This window comes from Solea solea, chromosome 18 (assembly GCF_958295425.1).
Source record: "Solea solea chromosome 18, fSolSol10.1, whole genome shotgun sequence".
NCBI lineage: Eukaryota > Metazoa > Chordata > Actinopteri > Pleuronectiformes > Soleidae > Solea > Solea solea.
In genome coordinates, this window is record NC_081151.1 from 17020766 (window position 1) to 17039653 (window position 18888).

Here is an 18888-nt window from a genome sequence, read left to right on the forward strand (position 1 = left end):
AAGGTAAAAAAAACATTATGGTGCGTGTATTTATCAGGCTTGACATAAGAGTGTAGTAGGACATTAATAATTACTGAGTTATGACCAACTTTTGCAGGAAGGGGGCGCTGGTCTCGTGTGGGATTGGCCAAAGCAGTCACAAGATGTGAAGTATATATTTTAAAAAAAAAACATTGAAAGCGTCTCTGCCATTCAGAACAGCTTCAGCAGCAGCTTCAGGGAAACTCAACTCTACTACAATGGTAAGTTGTTTAACGTAGACGCGACAGAGCTGTCGCCATTTTATGTTTTTTGATTTTTAGCCGCGTGCTCTTTGTTAAAGTTACGGGGAATGTTGAGGGGAAAAGTACGGTAGTTCACTAGCAGTTAGCCTGCTAGCTTACCATTAGTTCCGCCCTCTGTCTATCGTATCAAGTTAGACAGAGAAGCTCCGGTGGTTTTCCGGTGTTTGATTTCAAAATAAAATACCCTTGCCCAAACGTCTGATTTTTGAGTAGTTGTCATTAAACTCCCGCAATATGCGGTGCTCCGCGTTCTGTCCTCGCATGTTAATGTTGTTTATGCAGAGCAGATGTAGATAGACATTTTCTTCATTGAGCAAAATAAATAAACATAAAATAAGTAATAGTTGTAGAGGGTTCCAGCATAGAAGTCAAGGAGGTAGCAGCCTGTTTAGCAAACTGTTGTAGTCATTAGTCATATCGACAGATCCTGGTGTAATTGTCAATAAGCGGTTATACATTTTTAAGACAACATCTGCCCATACCGATATCATGTCGGTAATATCATGTGTCCCTAGTAATTTGAGGACTGAACATGATGTGTAACGTGTTTTGCAGTTTGTATTAAAACACAGTCATTTGCTTTTAAATTGCAGGAGTTGTAAATCATTAACATTTTGACGGATAATCAATAGGAGCAGTAAATAATAATAATGCCAAACTCCAGTGTAACAAATTATTGTGCAACTTGTATATGTTTTGTGATTATTGGCCAGACCAACAAATCGGTTGTTGCCCTTTGTCGATGATCAGTCTTGCCCCTGATTTTCAAAGAACGGTTTTGGCCAATACCTCTACTTATAATTGGTCTTATTTGGGCCTTCAGGATGTTTCCAGACAGATGCTTTTATTTTAGAGACCAAACTGGCAGACTTCCGGTAGTAACGTGGCTCGAAGTGATGTGTTTAGACTTGTCTTCTATGAGCAGCTGTCTTCATGCTAGCTCGCCTCAGTCGTGATGAACCCAGGTTTCCTGTTTTGTTTGTAGCTGCGCGTCGTCATCACAGTTTGAGTCTCTACTCTGCTCACTGACATTTTGGCGTCAGTGACACCTTGTTTTACACACAAGATGCATCAAATTAAAGTGGTAGTTTGAAGTTTTCCTGAGGAATGTGGAGGAGGAATAAACCTGTAGCCACCTCCGGCTTTTTTGAAGTCAGGACTGATGGTAATCTTTTCTCCTCTGCATCCGGTTGTTCAAGAGTCCCAACCACACAAACTCCAGTCCTTTTTTTAATCTTCAGAGATTTGTGCGTGAGCTCAGTGAAATCCTGACTCCCACCAGCCATCTGTTGATGAAGATGTATTTATAGAATGCAGGGATTCTGCACAGACTCTTCAGGAGTTTTATATCTTTGTGCTGCTGGAGTTATGTAATGTGGACGTTACAGGTTCCAGCCAATGAAACCTTGTAGAGACAGATTTATTGTGGTCTAATAAACAACTGCAGGGTGTTTGGACTCCTGCTAAAACATGGTTTAACTTGAGAAAGTGTCAATACACTCCCTGGTTTTGCAAAGTAAACAACTTTAATTTAGCCATAACCTACTGTACGTCCCTAGAAAACGTAATCCAAATCTCTCTTTTACCTTTTGATTTATGCTGCTCGCAAACAGACAAATACAGCCAAAATTAAGATGCAGATACTAAATGTAACAGTAGCTATACATTAGATTCAGATTCAACTTTATTGTCATTACACATGTGCAAGTACAGGGTAACCAAATTCAGTTAGGTACAAGCTTAAGGTACAAAATTAGGCAGAGTAAAACTGAAGTTAGTGTATTTTTAACCAGAATTATCACCTCGCACTTGAACGCCTCCAACAATCAGTTAAATTCCAGGAAACATGGTAACAATGGCCCCCCATTCCTGAATTGCAGTGTTAATTAAGTGGTTTTGCTAAACATTAGGATGTTAAACTGTCATGAATTTGATATAAAATGTCAGAACATTAGGTACAACAGGTATTTGCCTCAAAATTTGTCATAAATGTGTGTATTTTTGGGAGGCTATTCGACTGTTGAACCCACTAAATTTCTAAAAGTCAACGTCTAAATTGACATAGAAAGAAATCATTTTGATAGTCAATTAGCCGTGAGATATAAATGTCTGTTTGTGAATGTAATGATAAGATAGATAATAAAAAAGAACATTAAAATAATAAATGAATAAAACACAGTTTTACTTTTTTGTGATTTTAAAGTGTACATATATTGTGAAAACCGAGTCCTGCAGACATGATCGCTTTTAATTAAACACTGGCTTGGTGATTTGACATGCAAATGAGCAAATGAAGTGAGGAAATGCATGAAAACCACATAAAGCTAAAGTCTGTGATGCTGCAGCTGTCCTTCATGTGTGTAATCCCTCATTAAACATCCCTGAAATCTTGATGCCACTGTAAACACAAGCTATATTTATCAAGTTTTAGATGCATATCAAATTTCAACTGTGTTTTTCTAATTGTGGTATTGAAAATTGTGGTATTTTCTGGATTTTTCATGAACCCTGAAAGTTTTTTGTACCCTAATTGTCATCTGCTTTACAGCTCAGAAAGATATCTTGCCACCAAAAATATATTCAGATTTTTACCCTTTTGTGCTATTTAATTATTAAATTGAAAAAAATTAAGTCAAATAATAATAATTACAAGTAAAAGAATATATCTGTGCAAGAGTTTTGATGTTTCTGTCTGTGTTTCTTTGTATCATGATAAAGTTTTGAAAATGTTTCTGTGCAGTAGGTGGAAGTGAAAAACCTTAAATGAGTCACATGTTTTACAGACTCTGCAGAACAGAGTCATCACATTTGTACTTCCTGTCATGGCAGAAATAAGTGCACATTGTAAAGCTGTAATAAAGGATGCACACTGCCAGGAAGAAGGGGAGCTTATAGTTATGAGGATGCAAACACTTAAATATTGCAAACACTTACTTAAATCACATTAGTTCAGTTCAGGTCAACGCTATTATAATCTGCGTTTGTGATGTCCTTTTTAGGCTTGAGGCTTTAGTTCATCACAAAAATGATAAGAAAACTTGACATTTGATGCCTAAATCCTGATGAATTTGACATGTAAGTGATCACAACATTCTTTCCTGTTTCTGTATTTCGTTTTTAATCAGAGTCAGTCACTCGTGGTGTGCGATGTGGATGAAAGCCTGGTTAAAAAGCTGAGGGATTTTCGTTTTCGGAAGGAGACTAATAATGCGGCAATCATCAGTGAGTATTGGCGACATCTTATGGGTCTATTTATTAATACCCTGACATTTATAGCTGGGTGATTTAAAAAAAAGACACTGTTACTTTGAATGTTTTATCACTTGTGTTTTTATTGTGGTATTCTTTGTCCATATTTTTACCCGTAATCTATATGAAATAGATATGAAATAGTAATATTTGTCAGTATTTGGTGGCATTAATGTCAGAGTTTATTTCTGTCTTTTTTTTGGGGGGGGGGGGGGGTTTGATTCATAGCATTTTACAGAATTGGGTTGTCCTTGGGTAAAGCCTAATCCACTGGCCAACACTTGTGTGTTAAATGTGTCATTAAAGCTGCCAGCGGATTGATCCATGTCTCCTGCTGTGTGGAACAAAATGGGGGAGGACGCGCTGCATCTTTAAACTCCGGCATCAGTTCCGCAAACATTTACGTTAACCCAAATTTAGCAGCTGCATCTCACGCACATTTGTCTCCCCAGATATTTCTCATCGAGCTGCTAAGGTTTAAAATGAGTTCTGTTTACTGCTGCAAACGGACTTTAAAGAAACTCTTGGGGCTCTTTTTGGATTAAAGCCAGTGTTTACTCAAAGAACCAGTTCACACCGTGTTGTCCACATCCAACTGTATGAAAAGTATTTACGCTTAAAAAGCTGGTCATCTTAGAGGAAGATGACATGTAACAAGCTCTTAAATATGATTATGTGTAACGTGTATGTGCAGTTAAAGGGAAATGAACAATTCAGCATTTCAGGTGTCCATTCAAATGTTTTGCAAGCTTTGCTAAAAGAAAATGTGTATTCATCTGTTCCATAAGCTGCTGTAAAGCAATTATTGGGAGTAGAAATGGGACGATATACAATATTATCATTCATCCGGATAAAAACCACTTCACCGTCGTAATATTCCTGAATGGATAAAAATATGAATATTTCATGTGAGTAACTTCACCTGAAGATCCCGTCCAACTCACCCACATACAGTCCTTGTGATTCTTGTTTCAATGTGCCAAAAGGGGGATCTACATCTTTCACTTCATCATGAGTGATCGTGTGCATAAAAAAAACTGATGGGAACCCACTTATATTGACTTTCTCACCCAAAATATCCAACTATTCTTTTTTTTTTTTTAATGCAATGAAGGCAAACGTCCTCTGCCATGTTTTCCATTTGTGTTTTCTGCCTTTTTAAAAGAAGCCAGCAGCAGAAAACGAGCTTCAGTATCTTTCTATCTAAGGATGGAGAGAATATATACTGCACCTAAGCTGTCTATCTTCCATTTTGCATCCATCAAAATGTCATTGCCGCTAAACTGGAATATTTAATGGCGTAAAGGCTGAGATAATATTAAATCATGAACCAATAACCTACTTTTTCTTATATTTACTTGTTTATTTACATAACTAACATCAAACTGCGAGCACTATGACATTTTCCATGCTGCTCGTGAACGTGTTCTTTTTTTAATCCCTCAGTGAAGATCGATAAAGACAAGCAGCTTGTAATTCTCGATGAAGAGCATGAGGTACGTACGTCTCTTTATTTTCTCCATGATGATATTCTCAAATGTCTTGTTTTTGTCCTCATACCAAAATGATTCAGTTTTAATGAATGAAACCAGAACATATTCACATTTAAGAAGCTGAAACAATCAGAAATCTTGTTTTAATAATGAAAAACGCTTCAAATCGATGAATCGATGATCAAAATAGTTGACAATTCATTTAGGGATTGATTAATAATTGAGTAATCGGCCTAAAGTAATATGTATGTTATTATTCTTAAAAACACATGATGTAAAAACTTTGTAGGAAGCAGTTTTTGTTCATTAAAATCATTTTGATACAGTGTTCTTTGCTCTTTTACTGTTTCTGTGTAGGACATTTCTCCCGATGATCTGCAGAATGAACTGCCTGAGCGACAGCCACGATATCCTCTCAATGAATAATCTGTCATATTTACCTGTAGAATAATGTGGTTTAAATTTTTTATTTTTTTCTTTCTAGTCTCTTTCTCTTTAAATTTTTAATTTCTGCTTTAAATTCTGATCTGCATATGTATTTTCTTCAGAATTGTTATACCCATTTAATTTTGCTTTATTTGTTGTTACTGGACTGTTCCACTGTCAAATAAGTGAAGTTTCCTTAGCACCCGGAACATTTATCGTCTACAGTTATAAGTATCAGCATGACGATGGACGTGTGTCTTATCCCCTCTGCTTCATCTTCTCCAGTCCAGCGGGTGAGAACATCTCTGGTATCAATTTTAATAGCAGCACTTAGGAATTATAAAGTACTTCCACTATCCACTTTACTGTATCACCACGGAAACATGTATAAGTGTTGTTTATTTGTGTTTAATAGGCTGCAGACCAGAACAGCAGATGATGTACGCTGGAAGCAAAAACAAACTGGTCCAAACTGTTGAACTGACCAAGGTTAGTGAACTCCCTCTGTGTATTTGTGTGTGTGTGTGTGTGTGTGTTCAAATCTATCTTTTGTGAGGACGTTTTGGATGCTCCTCATAACAGTAAAGTGTTTTTTTTGTGGTTGTAGGGTTAGAATTGGGTTAAGGTTAAGGGTTTTCAGCACCAGTGGTCCTCATGGAGACTAGAACTTGGTCCTAATGAGGCAGAACCACTAAACTGGTCAGGTTTTAGGCTACGTTTTGAATTGTAGTTAGGTTAAGGTTAGGGTTAGGCATTAAAGGGTTGTGGTTTAGGCTATAGGGGGATACTACTTTGTTTAGGCTTCCAAAAATGAATGGAAGTCAATTTCCTCAAAAGAATAGCTGTGTGAACCTGTGTGTGTGTATTTGTATATCTTTGTGAGTCCCAAAAACATGTGTGGACATTTTGGCTGGTCATTTCAAATTGTACAACTTGAAATGGCTTTGTGAGGGTTAAGACCAGGTTTGAGAGTCAGGTTTCGAACTGGGTTTGGGTTAAGGGTTAGAGTTCGGCATTTAGATATGTCCTCAATAAGTATGCTGTACAAAAATGTGTCTGTTACTAAGATGTAATGAATCATTGCGTTGATTTGACAGTCTTTTACAGCTTTGTAGTGATTAATAAAAAAAAAAATAATAATAATTAAAGTCACTTAAAGTGACATTATTATTATTATTATTATTATTATTATTATTATTATTATTATTATTATTACCATCATTATTATTAACTGAGGTCGTCCATGTAGTGATCTAATCTTAGACTGTATTTGAAAAATGGACGTAGTTTTCCAATTGCCTCGAGTTTCACAATTCGGCATTATGCATTATGTCAGTTTCTTACTGGGAATTCAGATGCATCACCTGCAACCAGGCGCCTATTGGACATTACAAGCTGTCAATCACATTTATGTATATAATACATGGACACAGGCTTCCTGTTTGAAAAGTTAAGCCTGGGAAACATGATGGCGACAGTCGTAGCAAAGAACTCGGGAAGTTTCAGGGTTTCTTAAATGGAACATGATGTCGATTTGACAATAAATTACAGAACATGTGAGTGATTGACAGCTGGTGTTGGAGCCTCATTGCAGGCGACAGCTCTGAGTTGCGAAATGTCAATCAGGAATATGGAGCCTTAAAAACAGGAGCATTTTTCAGATTCTTACGGGTGATGTCACAACTGGTTGTAACTTGTTTTTTCTTTCCTTATCTTTTTATTTTTTCTTCTTCTCATAACCTCAGTTTGCAGCATCAGTCCTTCATCCTTTTACCTTTTCTATCTATTATTACTTTATGACTTGTGCTTATGTCTGTATTTGCTATCTTATCTATATTGTTTCTCTCCCGGGAATAACAAAGTATGTCTCATCTTAGGTGTTTGAGATCAGAAACACAGAGGACCTGACAGAGGAATGGCTGCGAGAGAGACTCGGTTTCTTCCGCTAACATCATCACCTCATCCAGCGGTCTGGGGTGTGAGGAGGATCCAGATAGCACAACTTGTTTCTCTTCTGTTGGGGGGGGAGATCACACCACAGTTATTACATTTCCCTCCTCTTTACACGAGACCTGACTTAAATAGTGTTTGCAGTCATTTTCTACTCTCAGTTTCCAGAATGTCAACATTTGTCTTTTAAAAATCAACAAATCTGTGGCACTCACAGATTCAGGCTGCCTGAAACTGAAAATACTATTTGACACAGGTCTGCGTTTGTCTCCCTCACAATCTCTCCATGTGCCAGGTCTGTGTCTGTGTTGAATTAACACCCCCGTAGCTCTTGAGGTGAACAGTCTACTCTTTGTAAGTTCATTCGGGAGAATTGAAAGGCATTTTAAAGAGAGTTTATTTTTTTCCTCAAGTAGTTTACCCAGTGTTTATTTGAGTTTCACAGTTGTATGTTTTAATAAGTTGAGGGAGTCTTATTTTAAGCTTTTTTTTCCCCCTCTGGTGTATTTAGGGATATGTCAGCACATGTGTGCTATATATATGTGTAATAGCATCGATTTCCTTTTGTGAAAGACAAGCTTCCTGCCAGAACAGTTGAACAACAGTTCCGTTTTAGTCGGTTTCTCCTTCAGTATTCATTGCAGGCTGTTTAAAGGTACAGTGTGTAACATTTAGCGACATTTGTTACATGTTGCAGGTTAATATTTTTCTTCCAAGTGTGTCGGAGAAACTATATAGCCCTCAGTTTGCATCAAAACTGAAAAGATATTTAGTTTGTCCGCTGTGGGTTACTGTAAAAACACGGTGGTCCAATGTAGCTGCCGCCATAGAGCTGACCGAGCGGCTCATTGGGTGATCGTACACTTATTTTAATTAAGTTTAAATTTCTGTCGGATAAAAATACATTTTATTGACACACTGGACCTTTTTAAATTTTAATATAATATATTAAAAAATAGACCGTAACGCAAGAGGCTCTCCTGAGACCGTAGGTGCTTTCAGACATTCACCAATGTCACTCGATTTTACAGAAAGTGTTTGTGTGAGCACATGTGAGACTAGAGCAGGAAAATGTCTGGAAAAATTCCCGTCTGCATGTCCAGGAAATGTTTCTAATTTTCCTGAAGATGTCTGACTGCTGCGGAAATGTCGGGACCCGGTTTTTTTTTTTTTTGTTTTTTTTTTAGAAATTTCCCCAGAGTTCATGTCTGAAAGCAGCTTTACAGTAGAAACCGCTGCATGAATTTCCCTTCACTGTTCTGCCTTTAACCTGCATATGTGATATCGCACAATTTTCTCTGAAACATTCCAAACTAAACGGCAAAAAGACAGAAAACACTGCACACACTGGGGCAGAGTCACCTGCCCTCTTTTTAATCGACTGGGCTACTCTTAACATTAACGTGGGTTACTGTGTCATTAGAGGGAAATTGTTAGCTTATACTGTGCTTTATAGCTCGTGCTGTTATAAGTGTTTTTGAATGTTGTGCTTCATTCTCATGTTAAGCCACTTTGGTTGCTTTGTGGTGGTTACAGCTTTGAGAATGATGGACGTGACGTCTCCAAACACCGCTTGTGCTTACCTTCTAGACTTGGCAGTAACGGATAGAAATATCTGGGATATTCACATTTTCCATACAAAAAAGGGTTTGACCAATAAACAGGCTGATATTGAGATTCATGGATTGAATGTGCCCCCTTTATCTAAATTAAATTCTTACTTCTGTAGTCTGTATTATGCAGTCTCACCTTTTTTGTTGTGTCTGACTTGTATTCTCGCGTATTGGTTTTGTAATTTTTTGCAATATTTTGCAAAGGTGGGGGTTAAAATGACAATTTTATTTAGATCGCTCTGTGTTTTTTGTTTTTTTTACATAAGCTCAATAACAGCTCAGAATATTGGTCTCACCCTAATAAAGAAAAAGGCACAAATGAATTCCACACGTTCCACCTCATCAGTATCTCTTAATTAAAACTTTTTACATCTAAACTAAACATATAATTGATAGTTGTGGCGAATTAAAAGCCAGAGAAGTGAGAAAATCACATCATGTATGATGTCAAAGTGCTGCGTCGACCATTCCAATGTCTTATCTTTGTTTTGAGGCCAAATTTTAAACCAGACTGAATAGTAAAGCTTGAAAATCCGTTTTTGGTTATTTTTGTTTCTTCTAGAAGACTATGCTATAATCCGGGCTGTTATAATATAAGAAACTCTCTTTCTGGGCAGAATATATACATGCACAATGCACAATATACATGTAAATAATTTAGTGATGTCAATGATAATCATTTATCAGGTTTAATCCAACAGGAATAATGTGATAACACTGTAATCATGTGTCAGAAAACAACATTAAAGCAAAGACTGAAACATCTGCATGATATTACTCTGCTGTAACTGGTGATTATATCCACTGCGAGTGCTACGATTTATGGGTTAAGAAAAGGTTTGACATCTCTCAGACAAGCTAAACACCTAAATATGTTCATAAACCTGAACTGAAATATAAGGATTTAGGGCTACAACTAACGATTAATATTATAATTCATTCATCTGTTGATAGTTTTCTGGATTCATTCATTAGTTAATTGGTCCATAAAATGTCAGAAAATGTCAAACCAACATTATTCAGTTTTAAAGATTTCTTTCTGTAACAAAGGAACCTGATGCACCACATGCACGTTAACTCTGACACATTCAACTTGAAGTATGTGCAATGGACTGCTTTGGATGTGAAAGATGTTAAGATTTTGTTGAAATTCTGGAAAAAACCTCTTAAATGTGAAGAGCTACTGTATATGAAGTGCACGTGTTTGCAAATGTCTCTGCTCTGACTGTTGAGACTTTGCTGTCCTGTTGCATGAATCCAGAGGAGAAAATATTTAAATTATTAAGTTAAATGAACACACATCTGGTCTCCGCATCGATTTTACTCTTATTTAAAGTGTTAATAACATCAACAAGCATTTTCTTTATTTTAAAAAAAAAAAAAAATCTTCCCAGTAAAAGGTTTATTAGAAAAAGAGTTCCCTTTTGGTTTTTAGCCATGTAACAGGTTATGTCCTGTGGATTTATTATCTTTCCTTACTTTGTAGTGAATCGGTTACATACCGTATACTATTTGTCCTTTTGAGTCTCTTTCTGTGACCTGCAGATGTGTTTTTTTCAGCTTTTAATGTTGTCTTTGAACATCTTCAACATCTTACTTCCTTTTTAATGAAATTATATTCAGCCGCCTCATGGCATCAGTGAAACTTGAGATATTTGTACTTTCCTGTACTTTATAAAGTGTCTGTTGTCCCACGGTTCAAATAAAATGACAGCGATGTTTACTTCTTTGTTTTTATGTGGTTGTTTGCTTATTATGTGTGTTTATCTTTAGTCCAGTGTTGGGTTGATCTTCTAAGTCATTTTTATGAGATACTATGTCAGAATTTTGAGATAGTAAGTCATAATAATGAGATACTATTCCGAAATTATGACTTAGTGTTTCAAAAATGCTGACTAAATAATATATATATTTATTTTTCAAGTGGTGGAAATGGGCTCCCATAATTTTGACATATTAAATCATTGTTGTTATTTTAATTTCATGTCAATTTTTCATCAAATCATAGTACATTCTTTGTGTTATTACAGTGATGCTGTAGTACATTGTTGCACGTTTAATCGTTATATAATTTAGTATTTAAAGGTTTAATGTGCTTGAGAAATACACAGTTAAAAGCTCTAAAAACATTTTATTTATTCATCTATGTCTTCATTTTCCCCAGAAGGTGGCACTAAAGCATCGTCAAACACATCAGCCAGATAAACAATCACAGAAGAAGAATACATGCTGACAAATCTCTCCTCGGCTGCGGAGCTGCCTGCATCATCCGCTAGCAGAGCCAGGATCAGACTAGCTAAACCGGAGGGAGAAAATGGCGTTCACATTCGCGGCCTTTTGTTATATGCTCGCTCTGCTGCTCACGGCAGCGCTTATCTTCTTCGCTATCTGGCATGTAAGTATACAGCTAGTCAACTTTACATTGTGCAGTTTGCTTGTCAGTCCAGCGACACCGATAGGACGTGGAAGAGCCTGGAAGGCTCCGGTAACGGGCTAACTGTAGGCCAGCGTTGGCACCGCCGATCTACAAAAGGGTTGGATGAAGCGTGTTCATGTACAAGATCATAGCAGCAGCCCCGTGATCAGTACACACATCTAGGCATTCTAGAATGGTGGCGTCCTCGTGAATGAATGGAACACACCCTGCTGTTGGCTAGCAGCTAAACCTAGCGCGCTAAAACACCCGAAACACTGTTAATAAACAGCGAACAATTACATTTATTTCACTAAATGTTTGTGACCATGACACGCGTGTCAAAGGATTAGCATTCAGTTAGTGGCTCGTCGGCTAGTTAGCTGGCTAAGCTAACAAACGTTGTCATCTTGTCCTGGAGGGATAAACCACAGCGACGCTGCTGTCATCTCACCTGTCATCGCGTCAGGAGAACGGACTTGTGTTATTTCTCGCGTCGTTATACGTATAAGTTGTATAATGTGCGTAATTCTTTTAGCGTGCGATTGTCAACACAGCGTCGTACATAGTGAACTTTGAGCTGTGTCTAGGACGTATTGCTAAATGTTAAGTTTTAATGGACTTAGACTATTCGATATAGACTATACTTCCTCTGGTGGTACAGAAATACTGTTGTACTGTATATACCAGGATACGTCATCAAATTGGAGCTGAGAAATTATGACAAAAATATAACAAGAAAAACCCAATAAATTAAATAATGATAATTATAGTCACCTTATCTCTCCTACATCTTTATCCAATTTCACTATACCAGTGTATACAAGTATGTGAGAAAGAGGAGGATGATGAGAGAGAGTTAACTTATTGGTTAACTTATTTGCTCAACCTATATACACCACTGCATTTTAGCGTTGGTGATAATGATGTTTCTTCAAGAACTCAATATTTTCTCAGGTGGTACTTGGTATAAAATTATTGAGAACCTCTGGTTTAGCGGTTTGGTTCACATAATGGTGGCGGTTAACTGTCATTATGAAGCAAGTGATGCAGAAAAGTTACGTTCAAGAATCAGATTATCATAAAGAATCCTTATCAAACTGATTAATTGCTTATTGATGTAGTTAATCAATTAATTGTCGCAACCATTGTCCATTGCAACACAAACAAGTTGGTGTGATAATTGAAAGTGTTCAATTTGTTTTTGCACAAAGGTAGATGAGCAAGTCAGTTCAGAAATTTAAACAGTATTTGTGTAATATTTAGTTTATGTCACACAACAGTTTTTATTTAACTTGTTTACAATACTTTTAACTCTTAAAATAATACACATAATTAGATATTATACTTGGGTTCGTGTGTTCATCATACTGACAGTCTGTTCTCATCTTGTTTCTGCAGATAATAGCGTTTGACGAGCTGAAGACCGACTACAAGAATCCTATAGATCAGTGTAACACTTTAAATCCGGTAAGTGATGCTACAGTCGGTATCTGACTCACCCTCTTTGCTTCTTTGACTGCATGCAGATATGCTCTGAAAGATAGATTTCATTTAATTTAGTACTTTTATCCGCCTATCTTTGTCTTTTTTCAATCATTTCTCTCTGCACTGTTTTGCTAAATAACCTGCCTGTTTTTGAATTCCGTGATCTTGTCAGCTGTCAAACTCTAACACCCTCTGTTGTTTTTGTTTTTTTCCCCCCCAATCTGCTTTATTTTTTTATTTACACTATGATAACGGCGCAAAAAGACAGTTGAAAAGGTCAAAAAGATTAAAAGAGTCAAAATTGCATTAAAGGTTTGTACCAAGTTTTTTTAGAATGCCCGCTCAGTTCAACTCAGTCTGCAGTCTTGTCATTTTGCACGGGGAAGTGTTTGCAAACGTCTTTTCAGTTAACTAATCTGAGTTTAGTCCAGACCTTCAGCTCAAGATTAGACAACGTACCATCTGTGGCCCAGGATTTCTACCACTTTGGGTTTTTTTAATTTTATTTTAACATTGCTATTATCTTATTTTTGTGAATTTTATGTTAATTGCCAAAAATAGTCATTAGCATTTTCTTTAAGATGAGTATTTACTACAGTACAATATTTTTCTGTCTGTTGTCCTTGCACTTAAGCTACTTTCTGAGGATGTAAGCTATTATGCACACGAGAAGCATTAGAATATAAAGCATTTCAGTCATTATTGATGAAGTATAGTTGTTAACTGAAAAGACTTGCAAATGCTCAAAACATGCATGATTTTTTTATTACAACCTACCCTTTGTTTGCATATATTCAGTTTAGTGGTCCAATAATTCCCAGGAAGCTCAGAAAGCGAGGTTACTTGTCTTGAGCAACAGGACACTGGCCTGTACACTGTCCAGACAGATTTTATATGTTTGAAGAGAAATTACATTATTGGATTTTGTGGCAAAGTGCATATTCTTAGCTGTGGGCCATGAAGTAAAGTTATTTTGAAAAATGTCACATTAAATGGCTTCAGGATTTCTTTTTATTTCAAGTGGGCAGCAATGACCTCCCATTGTAGTAAAAGTTTGTTGAATTAAAATAATTACAAGTTAGTTTTTATATTATTTTTTACACATACTTATAATGTATATATTAGTATTTGTAAGCCTAAAGCTGCGGTGTGTAACTTTTGTTGCCAAAACACTGCATGTGTAGATCAACGCAAAGGACGACGCTAGGTCCATATTACAACCATTCTCTTCCATTTGTTTTTGTATCTTGGTGCCATGCTTTCCGAGAACTAGATTTAATTCCTTAAATCTAAAGTTCTTTACTAGAGTAGCTGTAATGCTTCCGCCTTCCCTCCAGCAGTGGTCATGTAAGATGTGTCACATCTGTGTCTCCACAGACACAAAACAAAACCCCTCTTTACTGAGAAACACAGTCGTGTGTAGCTGATGAATTTATTTGGCGACGGATTGAATGTAATAGACATTTGTTTTTGTTGAAAAGTTACACACTGCAGCTTTAATTTTACATTTTTGTATTTTATGTAGTGGATATGTTTTACAAGGTGGCCGAAATTGATTTAATGATCCAGCTTTACTTGAAACCTCTCAACAGTAATGCAACTTTAACTTATTTATGTCTGTGAGGAAGAGGAGGCTGCAGCTGATGAGCTCAGTGTTTGGCTGCGACCTTCATCACCTGTGGTTCAGAGCAGATGGCTGCAGAATCTCAACACACACATACATACACATACACTCCAGCTCAGCAATATTTGTGAACACTGATTGGACGGTGATTCTACAAGGAGGAGCCACTTGGCTAAAAGCAGAGATTCCGGTTTCTAATCCTCGGTGCATTCAGCAGAGGGATTTGCTGTTTGTGGAACATTCAGCTCAGGTGGCATATCTTTTCAGTTGTTTTGTATTTGGCAGCACAGTGCAGGATCCCCACACATTAAAGCCCCACCTTCCTCACCTTCCTCACATCTCCCCCCCCACACACCTTCTTGCTCTTTCTGAATGCATGGCTTCCATGTTGTGCCTCCATCTGCTTCCCTGAACCCTGCAGCAGTTCAGACTCTGTAAACCCTGAGGCAGACTGCTGCTGCTGCTGCTGCTGCTGCTGCTGCTCCCAGCATGTTTTTTTCTCCTGTGTCCTGTTTGATTCAAACCTGTTTGTTTGCTCGCACTACAAAAGATGTTGATGCTGAGCTGTACAAACTCTGTCCAGAGCAAGTTGTTGTGGTTATTGCGTTTCACTTGTTGTCAGACTTGATGCATGATTATATTTGGAAGGTATGAAGTGAATAGGGGTGGGAATCACAGGGTACCTAACGAACCAATAAATGTCTTAATTTATTCATTCACATTGATAGTTGTCCCTAATATTGATCATCGCATTGCATGTGGAAGGACTTGACTAAATCCAATCAGCTGGTCACAGGATTTCCCACAATCACAAGTCTGTATTAAAGGTGTTAAACACGAAAACATGATCTGGCTGTGTAGCTAAAAACAGTCTTTATTATCCGGATTGTCGAACATGAAATCAAATGAGTTTGTGATAAAGTTTACAACGTGAAAGCAAACTATTGTGCCAGCTACACAATGACACAGGAGGATAATCTAGAGTTTTAAGTCAACTTTGCATTAACGGTGCGTTCCAGTTGTAGTCAGAAGTCGAAATTTCCAACTTCGGGGGAACCTCGCAAACCCCGACATATAATTCCGAGATGGCTACCACTCATATGCCCTGCTAAGTTTACCATTAATTGCACTTCTGTCGTATTTGTTTTGCAGTTAATCGGTCCTACGTATAGTACTGTTCGGTTTTTAGCCATGGACATGTTGCTACGCTAGTTTCGTTCTGCTCATCTGGAACGTGGTGAAATCACTTCCAGTTTGACTTCCAACATAAATGGAGGGCAGCATAACTCTCCGAGGAACTGTCTGCAGTCTTCAGATTTCGGCCGCTTTAAATAGATCAGTCGTCTTTTTGTAAAAATGGCCTCGATTTATTAAGAGACTTTTAACTTTAAATCTGTTGTTCTGATTAACACAGCTCACACTCTTTTAAATATGCCTCCACTTTTCTGAGGATAGAAAAAAAAAAAAACATACACTGGACTGACTGTTAATTATGTGTTGATTGTAATACTCTGTCATTTCTCTTTGCAGCTGGTTCTTCCAGAGTATCTCATCCACTTCTTCTTCTGCGTCATGTTCTTCTGTGCGGCCGAGTGGCTCACCCTCTGTCTCAACCTCCCGCTGCTGGCTTATCACGTCTGGAGGTGATTGTTCAGTGCCGCCATGCTTATATTGATTGATTAGCTACGATCTCTCCTAATCCACTGCCTGCGTTTGACTGTGATGCAGATATATGAGCAGACCTGTGATGAGCTGCCCAGGACTCTACGACCCGACGACCATCATGAACGCTGACATACTGGCATACTGTCAAAAAGAAGGCTGGTGCAAACTGGCTTTCTATCTCCTGTCTTTCTTCTACTATCTCTATGGGTATGTATTTCTTCTCCTTTCATGTTTTTTTTTAATTAAATGTTCAAGTGGACAGAGACGAGGGAGCTTTAATTCATTTATTTTTAACTTCCTGTGGCACCTGTACAAACATGAAAGTGTATAATGACAATAACTAGAGGTTTGGTATTTGAGAAGATATTGTCCAATACAGTTTTTCTTTGTAAAATGATGAATTATCATTTCTACTCTTGGGTTTTCATGAATATTAAGACGTTTATAGGTAGCTAGCCGTTTCCTGCTTTCATGCTAAGCTAAGCTAACTCTACCCTGGCTGTAGCTTATACAGTATATTTACTAAGAATAATAGTGTCTTTGAATTGGACTTGTGAACTTGTCGTCCAAAATCACTCAAAAACGTCATAGTATAGTATGTCGTCCAAAATGAGACAAAAACGTCATAGTATAGTATGTCGTCCAAAATGAGACAAAAAAGTCATAAGCTAAGCTAACTCTACCCTGGCTGTAGCTTATACAGTATATTTACTAAGCATAATAGTGTCTTTGAATGGGACATGTGAACTTGTATTCATGAGTTGGAATGTTTTGAGCGTGACATGTTTGGCTTTAAAACGGTAAAGTCGTGAGAACGTGGTTGCCTGGCAACAGCATCACCAGCTAACGTAATGCAAGGAAAGACGTAGGAAAAATGTATCACTTGGGAAACTTTTCCAAAGAGAAATTAAACCACTCCAAACTCTCCATATCTAAAATTACAATATATTACTGTAATATTCACAAAAAAAAAAAGAACGTTAATGGGTTCCGCCATTTGTGATCTCAGACATTTCGACCTATTCCTTTTAACAGGAAGGTTTGTAGGTTTTGCCCAGCAGCCATTTGGCCTCTTTGAGCAAAAGTATTGAAGTATTTATAGCTGTGATTAAAAAAGGACCCATCACACCATTCAAACTAAAATAAAATGTAAAATCCCGTTTTGTTTAATACTCTTAACAACAGTGTTTTGACTGCTTCGTTGTTTTCGTCAGGATGATCTATGTTCTGGTGAGCTCTTAAACCGGACCATGAAGGAAAAGGACGTGCGCGCGCGGCAGACGACCAGACATTTTGTGCTGGAACACTGGACCTGCTGAGAACCACAGCTCAGCAAAACAAGACGCCATTTCAAGAGGACAAACTCTCCAACTCTCTCTCACACACACACACACACACACACACTCGGAGCAAAGCATTATTTCGGAAACATTTAGCCCGTTTTTCGAGATAATCTTGGTTGCGACGTTTTTGTTTCAATTTTACAGAAAATATGGACAGAAAAAAAAATGGCAATTTCTTTTTTTTATTTTAATGGTGTGGTGATTTTTTTTGATACTTGGGATTTAAATAAAGTTTTTTTTTTTGTTTTTTTTCATAGTTCTCCCCAGCTGAGTGTTTACAAATTAGACTTAATTTTCAGGTGTGCATTTATTGGAGAATCTGAGCTCTGTGCTGGATTATCTTAGGTTTTTTTTCTGCTAATTAGACCCCGGGCTTAAAGAGTAAATGTCCACCTGCCATATGATTCATTACCCTCACTAAAACAAACAAACAAACAAACAAACAAACAAACCTCTACTCTCGCCCACAGATGCATTAAGGTCTTCATAATAAAAGTACAGGTACTGTACACTGAGGCCTGAAGTGCAGTGGGTTATTATCACTTAGAGAAACATTTTGCACGGGGGACAATCACACTCTGGTTGTCACAGACTTGTCTGATCTGTAGCGTTTCCATACGTCGGACCCATCGTCACAGTTGAGTCATGTAATCCGTGCTAAAAATAAATGGTGACATGTTTGAAATAGTGTCGAATTCCGAGTAGAAAGCGACCCGTGTTTGTGTAGAATCTTCCCTGCAAAAAAATGGGTAAATTATAAAAAAAAAAAAAGGTAGACTCAGTCTACAGCATCAGTACATTTGTAATCCACTGCTTTCTGCATTTTTAGCAGTGAGGTGTCATACTGTTGAATTTACCTCTACAAAGTCATTGACCATTTGTGTCCTTGTGTTTTTTGTGTGTTTTTATCCCCAATCCCAAAAATTCCCCATAGTAAGGAACTCCAGTGTGTATTTATTCTATGTTTTTAATTTTTACTTTTTATTATTTTGACTACTACACAATATCAAACACTCCCTCACTGTTTACTAATTTTAAGAATCCCCCCCCGCCCCCCACCCCCCCTTTTAGGCCATTACAATTAATTTATTGCCATTTTTAAATGTGTATTTTATCAGGGACAGGGACAATAATCATGTGTAAGAAAACCTTTATGTATTAGATCCCATTGTGTCACATTTAGAAAATGACAACTTGACTTTATTTGACTCTAAATAAAACGACCCCACTCTTAATTACTGACTGGAATGTTATTTTTAGATCAATATTTCTAGGAAACGGAAACGTGAGAGGACATTTTCCTTTGTTTGTGGTATGAGGGACATATTTTTAGGGTCATG

At 37.3% G+C, this 18888-nt stretch overlaps 2 protein-coding genes across 3 annotated transcripts; both read left to right on the forward strand.

Annotated features, from left to right (window-relative positions):
- Nucleotides 1-88: 88 nt before the first annotated feature.
- gmfb (glia maturation factor, beta) lies at nt 89-10738 on the forward strand. The gene is made up of 7 exons (XM_058615988.1): nt 89-242; nt 3410-3506; nt 4980-5029; nt 5384-5433; nt 5663-5745; nt 5868-5941; nt 7330-10738. Exons 1-7 carry the CDS (start codon nt 240-242, stop codon nt 7399-7401), a joined length of 429 nt encoding a protein of 142 aa, XP_058471971.1. The 5' UTR covers nt 89-239; the 3' UTR covers nt 7402-10738.
- Nucleotides 10739-11240: 502 nt separating this feature from the next.
- Nucleotides 11241-18445, forward strand: cnih1 (cornichon family AMPA receptor auxiliary protein 1). 2 transcript variants are annotated; one of them, XM_058616087.1, is made up of 6 exons: nt 11241-11410; nt 12830-12898; nt 13181-13228; nt 16071-16183; nt 16269-16412; nt 17420-18445. In XM_058616087.1, the coding sequence occupies exons 1-6, from the start codon at nt 11330-11332 to the stop codon at nt 17445-17447; spliced, it is 483 nt and encodes a 160-aa protein (XP_058472070.1). In that variant the 5' UTR covers nt 11241-11329; the 3' UTR covers nt 17448-18445. The 2 variants fall into 2 exon arrangements, with proteins under 2 accessions (XP_058472070.1, XP_058472071.1); XM_058616088.1 differs by lacking the exon at nt 13181-13228 and having other exon boundaries at nt 11242-11410.
- The last annotated feature ends 443 nt before the right edge of the window (nt 18446-18888 follow it).